At 40.2% G+C, this 9,811-nt stretch overlaps 1 protein-coding gene across 1 annotated transcript; it reads right to left on the reverse strand.

The window, feature by feature from the left end:
- Positions 1 to 3,755: 3,755 nt before the first annotated feature.
- zpld1a (zona pellucida-like domain containing 1a) lies at positions 3,756 to 9,595 on the reverse strand. Its single transcript, XM_027000735.2, has 10 exons — positions 9,490 to 9,595; positions 9,093 to 9,313; positions 7,875 to 8,056; positions 7,222 to 7,294; positions 6,833 to 6,930; positions 5,110 to 5,190; positions 4,793 to 4,964; positions 4,483 to 4,585; positions 4,234 to 4,263; positions 3,756 to 3,931 (listed from the first exon to the last, which is right to left on the reverse strand). Exons 1-10 carry the CDS (start codon positions 9,593 to 9,595, stop codon positions 3,756 to 3,758), a joined length of 1,242 nt encoding a protein of 413 aa, XP_026856536.2.
- Between the last annotated feature and the right edge of the window lie 216 nt (positions 9,596 to 9,811).

The raw sequence follows: 9,811 nt of genomic DNA on the forward strand, positions 1-9,811 counted from the left end.
ATCTGTTTTGCAGATGAAGTGAACTTTTTGTGCTGCAGGCTTTGAGCAGCAGTATTAGTTTTAACATTAGCGGTAGAAGAATGAATGATGCTACTGGGTGTAGAAGAAAAGACTACAGAACTATACAAACAAATCGTTTGGGTTTGACCCAAACCCAGACCCACTGTTCACGCTTGTCTAGTGGTGGATAAATATTTAACCAACTGTCTGGGAACTGTACCTTTGTACCAAGCAATATCCTAGGCCCTCATTCTTTATTTCAGCCGAATATTTATCGCCAAGGCAATCTTAAGCAACTAACAAACCTGTGCATCTAAACTACTGTCCCCACTCAACATCACTGTGTACCATGTACAATAAATCAAATCTTGCAGTCATATAATCATCATGTTTTGTCCACCCTACCATACCCTAAAAATATATCAACGGATCAACATTGCTGGTCTTTTGCAATATCTTAAACAAGTTTCACAAGGTCACAGCCTGTTAATATCTGCTCAAAATAGATGGATTCATTCAGAAAGGTCTAGTTTGTTTCCACACTGAATCTACTGCCAGGAATGAGTCTCTTGTTTGACTTGAATGGAGCTCAAGTTTTCAATAGTCCTTTGTGTTATGGTCCCATTAGAGGGATCAGAAATAGAATACCTGCCAATCATATGACTGGCAAGAAACCGATGTGGTATCTGATGGGTAGGCTCTTCATGTGAATCATTAACAGGTCACTATTTCCTTCTAGAGCTTCTCAATCCCAAGGTGCCACCGAGATGGCTCCATTCATGGCACTAATGATGTCCTGTTCTTCCACCTTGTTCTCTGGGCAAGTTTTCCATGACCTGCGGGAGCAATGCTGGGGGGGGGATCTTCAGGACCACTAGTAGCTGTCCATGGTGCTGAAACGTCATCCAAGTTCAGACAAACTTGTCCAGATGATCCAGGACCGGATATGTCAGGTTGCTTATTAGCTGGAATAACCACTACAACCACTCAACTACCCACCATACCAGCACATGACCTCTTGCTCTCTCTCAGACAGAGAGATATAGGTTCAACCCTGATTTGAGTTTTATGATGCTGATCTTGTATCTTCTGTCTCTTCCTTTTTCAAAGTAGCTCACAGCTAAAAGCTCTTCCTAAATGGCATACACAGGAAAACTAATAAACCTGCAGTTTTTCACCCTAATAAACTTTTTTCTCCTAAGTTCATAGCCATTTGTGACATTCATCTATGTCCTTGAATATAAACCGAATATTACCTCACTTTAATAACTCTAAAGGCATACCTTTTCCCGTATAAAGAGAAAATATTATTTTATTTACCCTTGCTATGTGTGATAGTGGTAGCACAGAGTGAGAGAGAGGTGAGTGAAATTCTAGAGTGTCTTCATTCTCCAGAACAATCTCAGATTCTAACAAATCAAAAGAAAAGCACTAAACAGCAAGCAGTAGGACTCAGGTTATCAGAGACAAAGGTTTGAGGGCAATGAAGCAGCTGTGAGCGGCAATATAGCACGCTGAAAGCTCAGCAACACACAGCACTGATGGCAGGTACCTGTGGGCTTTAAATAGTGAGGTGAAAAAAAGAGGAAACAGGTGTATGTAATGATCAATAAGTGGGAGACTGGGACCGTGGCAGCTGTGGTGTGTGCATGTGCGTGTGCGTGTGTGTGTGTGTGTGTGTGTGTGTGTGTGTGTGAGAGAGAGAGAGAGAGAGAGAGAGACAGAGAGAGAGAGACAGAGAGAGAGAGAGAGAGAGAGAGAGAGAGAGAGAGAGAGAGAGAGAGAGAGAGAGAGAGAGAGAGTCCCTCCTGCTGGGTGCTTGGCACATTGAAAATTAAAATTGGGGCTAGCTGGCCCAAATGCCTAATTAACAGATTCTTAGATTAGCCTGCCTACATCAATGTTCTGGTTGAGTCTTCTCTTACTGGTCAAAGTCTTGGTGTTATTTTTGACCTTTTACTCACCTTTTCAGGCATCATTAGCTCATGAAAACCTTTTTCTACCTATGCAACACTGTGCACCTCCATTCCATAGTCATTAAGAAATATGCCGAACTCCATGCATTTATAACCTGATATCTTAAATAATGTAAAGCCCTTTCATTGGCCCGACTGCCAAAAACCATTGCTAGGTTCCAGTGGGTTCAAAGCTTGGCAGCTAGAGTTCTCCCCACACCCAACGATATGCCAATATCCCCCACGTCCTGTATAACTTACATCGGTTGCCAGTTGCTGCTTGTGTTCAGTATAATATAGTTATTTATGATGTTGGATCTTCTGTTCAAGATTTACTTGCTATTTCCCAGTTTGAACTGTCTTACATAGGTGATAGGTCTTTCATTAGATTTGTGTCCAGACTCTGGCCCACAGTGCTCACATGCCTTCTCCATCACTGTGCCTTTCTTCTGTATTGTCTCTGATTCCTGATTACTCATTTAGCTGTTTTGTGTGTATTAGCTTATTAGCTCTCATTATTTTACTTAGTAATTGACTTAGTAATTCTGAACAGGTATTACATCAGCCAATATTCATGCATGAGTTGATTTAGATATACATGTATGTAATTGAATATGGTAATATTTATTCATTTGCAGCTACTTTTGTTCCAGATAGCCCTAATTGTCTGGCTTCTCTGTGTTTTACAATTATTGCAAAGTGGACACATGCTTCATTTTAGGAAAAACATACATCATACACTTCAAAAAATACATCAGATCAACCATTTAAATGCATTGTAAAATGAAAAATGAAAAATGAAAAAAAAATTTTTATTAAAATAAGGAGGAATAAGAAAATGTAAAATGATGGGTACTGAGAATCAGAAATGCAAAAAAAGAAAAAGCAAAAAATAGGAGTACTAATAAATAACTGCAAGAACAATTCAATAACTCAATAAACCCAAGAATATTGTAGCAGTAACAACAATGACAATAACATCACATAGGCTGTGAGTCTCCTTCTGAGTCCCCAGGCTCTGTGACCTCCACCAACCCTCCCACCCCCTGATTTATTTCAGTCTAATTATAGGGGCACAGTACAACATATTATAGCTATTTATAAGATACCTGTGTGCATACACCTAGATGTAAGAGATCCTAGACCCTGCAATAGCGAGTTAAGAGACTGAGGTATTGACTGAAAGTTTAGATTCACCCTCATAGTAAATTCACATATAAACCAGAACCGTAGAGTGCTTACTGACAGATACAAACCGCACTTTAAATACAACAGTTATGAGCATTAATCAAAGTTAATCTCTATTTCACAATGTGCTATACAAAAGTGGATAGATACAGATCCTAAAGATGCAGCGATCGAGGTCTGACTCTCTGACCCGGAGAGCTCACGGTGAGTAATAGGATGCAGTTGAGGCTTGTAGGGTTTTCAAGTTGAAAGCAGTTACAGCTATGTGATCGTTCAAGGTGAATGTGTGCCTTTCCCCTCAGTAGTCTTTAGATCAATGTTCACAATATATCTATCATTCTTTTCTTACAATCTTGTCAGTGCATCTGTGGTGATTGCAGGTAATAGCCAGCTTCTGAACAAAAGTCCAGCAAACCACAATTGTTTATGAGCCATATTAAAAGCTAAACAGGAATTATGACAAATGCCAGTTTGAGACTTTAATGTTATTAACTGGTTTATAATCACTTTTAAAAGGTACAAATTCTACATGATGTACCTGTAAGCTGTTTGGTTGTGAGATGCGTGTGGATTTGTGTGTGTGTGTGTGTGTGTGTGTGTGTGTGGGTGTGTTTAGCTGAAAACGGGATTGTGGGCCCCTGACAGTGGCATCGGAGCAGGCCATTTCCCTTTCAGGAGTGTCAGTGTGAAAATGAAGAAGCACAGGCCCACCACAGAGAGGATGACGATGCCCGAAATTAGAGCACTTGTTACTGAGTTCATCCTGAACGGAGCACTGTTTAGCTGAGCTGAGATGCACAGAAACACACACGTGCACAGAAAAACACACACACACACACACACACACACAGACACAATGTAAGACAGACTGGATCCATGACATAGCTCCAGTACTTCAGCAACTCTACTCTTTCCTTCCTGCAGAAACATGCTGCCTGTGTTCATTATTAACCCCTTTTCCTACTCACTCTGCAGGCCCTACAATTTGCCTCAATTTTCAGCCTTGAAGCTTTGCTCATCCTGCATCAGGCACAGCAGAGCTCTGAGGGTTAAGGGTAAGGCATTAGAGAAGCACAGGAAGAGAGCTTACCTAGCTCAGAGTTATTGGTTGGAGTTTCATCTGCGAGAGGGGAATGAAAGGATCATTTAAGCGGGGTGTCAGAAAATCCACACAGGTCCCTACAGGCTTGCCACCATTACTAGCATCCAAACTATTTGTCCTAGATGCATTTCCTGTATGTGCTGTTCATTGCAGATTGAACAGGCTGTTTGCAAAGACGTGGTTGGGTGAGAAATCTCAGGGTGTATGAGTCTGAGTGAGGGTGTGTGGATTTCGTACCACTTCTGGTGATGATTGGCCCTGCAGTCATAACGGCATTCCCAGATGCCACATGAGAGTCTGCACTCTCCGGCACATTCCGTTTCTTCCGCTTACCACAGATCTGTCGGGGAACAAGATGCTCGCCATTCTTCTACATACTCGTCCAACTGGGCATTGCAGTTTTACAGTTTGATGTATACTATTATCATTTTTATCATAGTATAAATTAAACAGTTTTACAGTTTAATTTATACTATAATAATTTATTTCACAAAGTTTATTCAGCATTAGTCATTAGTGAGCACTGCAGTTGACAACAAGGTTGTACCGGCAGGAGCATGGAACAGTCATCAACACGGCAAAGCTTGGTCACACAGTGAAGGAAGACAGTGGACATCTTCTGGTTTTTGTGCTTGACAAAGCGGAACACTTCAAAGGAGAAGCGACCCATCTGACTTTTTCCGTTCTCAAACACGGTTGTCTGCGGGTCCTTATCACATCTGTTAGAGAAAATGCAAAGCGGCACATAGAAGGATCTGCTACAGCTTACACACAAATGGTATATGGAGCACACACACACACACACACACACACTGTAGGCACTACATGCTGCTGTTCATGAGATAATGCAGAACGCAGGATTACCCCACAAAAAGGTCATAACGAAGCTGGTCATTGGGGTTCCCGGAGGGAGTGGTGTAGCAGTAATCCATCCACACATTCCACCTATTGGGGATAGCAGGCATGGATCAGGGACACTAAAACACAGGGACTTAAACAAGGACCATAGAAGGTTTGCATCACGTAGCAGTCTCCTTCATGCAGAACTCGGATGCATGGCCTTTTCATACAGTGGCCTTTCCACCTTTTCCCTCTTGCCCTGTGTGCTTCTGCCTGCCCAATTTCCAGTCCTGAGTCGAGATGTGCTGGTGTTTTGTTTAGTGCCTAGATCTGCTTTAAATGTGGAAAGCGATAAGGGTCAAAGATTGATATGAAGACAGACTGAGACATTACCCACTGCATTTCTAGAAACATATGTTTGGCACTGCTAGCAAATACATTTTGTGCCTCTCCTTTTACCCATCCTGAACACACAGAGAGTGAGAACAACAGAAAGAATGCAGAGCTGAGAGATGAGCAGAATGAAAAGCTGGAAAGTGGTAAGAAAGCAGATAGGAGACAGAGAGTGGGGGGGGGGGAAAGGATAGCTAGGAATGGTATCGGAATGTTAGTAAGGAAGAGTGAAAAGTAATCTATCCAAGGAAAAAAAGAGAAATACCCCAACCTACTGTTAAAAAAACTGTGCCACTAGGTTTTATTTTCTTGAGAAATCTTCAATTGCATGGAAAAAGAGACCACTCTGAACTTTCATCAGTACATGCTATTCCATCCCAATGTCTGTTAAATTCTAACACAGGCATACCTTATTCTGTTCTTGGTGAGGTACAGATGAGGTGATCACCTCAACCAGATCTTATTTAACAATAATATCAACAATGATTGGAGAGCATATCAAGAGGCATGAAAGGTGTGACTGAAAATTGGCAGGTTTGATGACTTCTTCCACCAAATATTGATATCCAACAGATATTGGTTTCTGAAATGATTAGTATTGTATAGTCAAAAATTGAATATGGGCTTGCTTTCTTTAACTGAGGTCTGAAAATACTGGGTGTTATTGGTTATTTTGACCAGTGGTCATATTCTACAAGTAAATGTTCTAAATGACAATACATGTCATACTTGAATTTGAAAAAGTGAATGTGTGTTTATTTTATGCATATTATATATATATATATATATATATATATATATATATATATATATATATATATATATATATATATATATATATATATGTAGACTCTGTTATTGTTACTGACAAATCCATTGTATAAATTGATTGAATTTTTACTGGGTTTGTTTTGTTTGAAATATTGAAAGATTCTGCGCACACACACACACACACACACACACACACACATACACATATATATATATAATGTATATAATATATATATATATATATATATATATATATATATATATATATATATATAAATAATGTTTGATATGTTTGGACACACCTGACTGAATGTAATAGTAATAAATGTAATTTTAATGTCATTGTTATGCTTAACTTTGTTTTTAAGTTTGTATTATGCTTAAGTTTGTTCTTAGGTTTGTTAAGGTGTTAGCCTTTTCAATTTCATAACACACACACACACACACACACTAGTCAATATTTATCACAGCATAATTACATATGTGTTATTTCATTGGTTTGATGCCTTCTCTGTTTCTGTGTGTCCACTGGTTTTATATATATATATTCTCTTCTGAAATCTTTGGCTCTTTTCGCTGTCACCTTCTGTCCAGATTAGTGGCCTTCACGGCAGCAAACACACGTGTCTTCAGAGTGAGGCCTGTCATGGGGATGGCCAGTGGAGGCGTGTAGGTGGAGTCCTGCAGAACAAGAAAAAACTTACTGATCATCATTTATAAGGATCTAGCCAATCCAATGCTCGCATATGAACACATACTTAAGTCTCCATTGATTACTTTTCTGCACTAAGGACTTGTTTTTGAGGAAGCACTATCATCATAATCAATACGGTGGTGCTGAATTTTATACAGATATTTTAAGAGTTTAAAGAAACTACACAGCTTCAGATCAAATCACATCACAAATCAGTGGAACATGGGAAATCTGTTTCTGTAGCAAAGGCACAGAAGTGAATAGACGAAAATACTCACATTGTACAGCAGTAGGTTCAGCGTGCTCACAAATGTACCGTTACTATCCTTTACTGAAATGGCTGCAGCAGACCTTCAGGACACAAAGCAGCAGAAACACAAATAATGTGTTTATTTTATGATCACATTAAGGGCCAAAAGATAAACTAATATAACATTTCTCATTATTCACTGTTGAAAATTATCAGAAATAACCATGCCTTTGGTTCATACACTCTTTTCTAAATGCATACTAATTACTGAATTTCTCACTTGTTAAAATTTTTTTAAAAATAAATAAATAAAATAAAATGAGCGTTCAGTGATATCACCTAGGTTCTGCTTTTAGTGATGTTCATTAACAAGCTTTAATGGGAGAATGATGATGTCTAATTAAACTCTGTTACTGCTACTCACAAAACTGTTTTATAAATTGATTTGATTTTTATAGGGTTTGGCTGTATTAACCTTTCTCACTCCCCTCACTGTTACTCACTGTCACTGCGTGTTGATTCATTTATATACTTATTTAGTATTAACATTTGATATTGGTGAGGTATATAGTGTTTTATATGAGAGAGTATATTGACGTGTGTAAGTTTGGCATGGCATTACAGTACCCAGGTCACAGCACATGAGTGGCCTGTGAAATGCAGATAGCAGAAGGGACTTACGACGCCAGCTGTGTGTTGTTCACTAGATACTCCAGTGGGTAGCTGCAGCTGAATTTGTAGAGCAGGCCGGGTAGGTAGCTGATGACGGTGGGAGGGTCAGGTGTGTCAATATACCCTGAAATACTCCCAATCTGGACCAATGAGAGGTTCCCATATGCATTGGGCCCGTGAGCCGTGGATACCTGGATGCGCACACACACACACACGCACACACACGCACGCACACACACACACACACACACACACACATACACACGCACACATGTACATACACACATACACAAACACACACATACAAACACTCACACATATGGACACACACATACAAACATCGATGGCTCTCTGTGGCTTCAGGGACCCTGTCCCAAATGACATCACCAGCCCGTCATACTTGAGCTAATGCACCAAAACAGCACTAATCTCTAGATCTATCCGCCTACATAAAGCCTGAGTCTCTGCCATCACTCAACTGAAGACACAGCAAGTCCACACCTCAGAGCAAAAGTTTCAATCTCCACATCTTCCTCTTTACAAGGCCCACAGGCATTTGTGTAGTAAAGAGACTTGAATACCATCTCTGCTTTATGTGGATTCTACAGCGTCAGTTGAAAGAATGTCTACAGACAGCGAGGGCTTTTTTCATACATCCACATACATATATCCAACACATACATGGTCTTGCCTGAATCTCAGGGTAGCTGAAGCACATCCAATATGCTTCTTAGAAAATGACCAAAAGCTGCTTGAAACAGTCCAAACGTCCAAAAATCAATATGAAAAACAAATGGGATAATAGCATTACAGCCTGCTGTCTAAGCCATAAGCCTGGGGTAACCACCTCCGCTTTTGGAAGGTCTGTGTAAATCACAACTGCGTGATTTCCTTGCTAAACCACATCTAATTCCATTCATCAGTTCACTACCCACCAGGTTATATGAGTGTGTCAGAGCAGGAAAATCTCCAAATTGTACTGCAATCCTTGCAATCAGAGTTGGGCAAGCCTAGCATAAGCAATGTTTCTACCAATCCTCTCAGGCCTGTATTAACAGGTAGGAGCAGTGTCTGCACATATGTAAACTTGCTCCCACACTGCCTAAACCTGAATACCATTGCTGCTCCCCTGCCTCAGTGTTGATCTTGGACAGGTCTGCTCTTTGTGGGTCAGCAGTCTGTTCTAGTGTAGTCACTTCTTTAGCTGATTCCAAACAAGTGTCCTACCAGTAGTGAGTTTCCGCAGGCCTCCAGCGCACTGAGGCTGATGCTGAACAGCACGACTGTAGGGAAGGTGGAGTTGTTAATAAACCCTCGGCAGTGGGCGTCACCGTGACGCCCGTTCAGGGCTAGGTCAGTGTCTGTGTAGCCGGAGAAGAGCACCGGGCAAAAGTTGATCTTTAGCGTGATGGTCTGCACTCCACAGTACACGCTGATGTCACGCTCGGCTACAAAAAGAACGCGATGTTTCAGTGGTGCCAGAAATTACAAATCACTCTAATGTGTGATCTGCATACATTATAGTTACATATGATTTATTTTTTCTTATTAGATATTTGGCTCAGAAATCTGAAACGGGCATTGAGATTTATGAAGCAGACTGGGAAGTGCATAATGGACTCACCAGGAAAACGACTGTGAAAGTGAGCATCACAATTGTATCCATTGAACTGTGCTTTAACTATCAATAATTTATATAACAACAAAATAATCAAACACACACGATCCATGTCAGCACCTGAGGAAAACAGTTTGTTAGTGATTCCTTTTTACTCATCAGAAAATAAAAGACAACAACATATCAGATCTTTTCTGGTTCTCACATTTGTATCAAAATGCAGATTCAGTGAATGAGCAAAATTGTCAGAAAAGAGAACTATGATTTTCTTGGCAACACAACATGAGAAAACCCCCAATGAGAAAGAAGCCTGGAATAACGAACCCAG

This window comes from Electrophorus electricus, chromosome 17, assembly GCF_013358815.1.
Source record: "Electrophorus electricus isolate fEleEle1 chromosome 17, fEleEle1.pri, whole genome shotgun sequence".
NCBI classification, from domain to species: domain Eukaryota; kingdom Metazoa; phylum Chordata; class Actinopteri; order Gymnotiformes; family Gymnotidae; genus Electrophorus; species Electrophorus electricus.

Coding starts and splice junctions, on each gene's coding strand:
- zpld1a (XM_027000735.2), bottom strand. CDS start 9,595: ATGGATCGTGTGTGTTTGATTATTTTGTTGTTATATAAATTATTGATA. Junction 5,191..6,832: donor GCCACTAATCTGGACAGAAG/GTGACAGCGAAA, acceptor TATCCCCAATAG/GTGGAATGTGTGGATGGATT. Junction 4,965..5,109: donor CGTTATGACCTTTTTGTGGG/GTAATCCTGCGT, acceptor TTTCTCTAACAG/ATGTGATAAGGACCCGCAGA.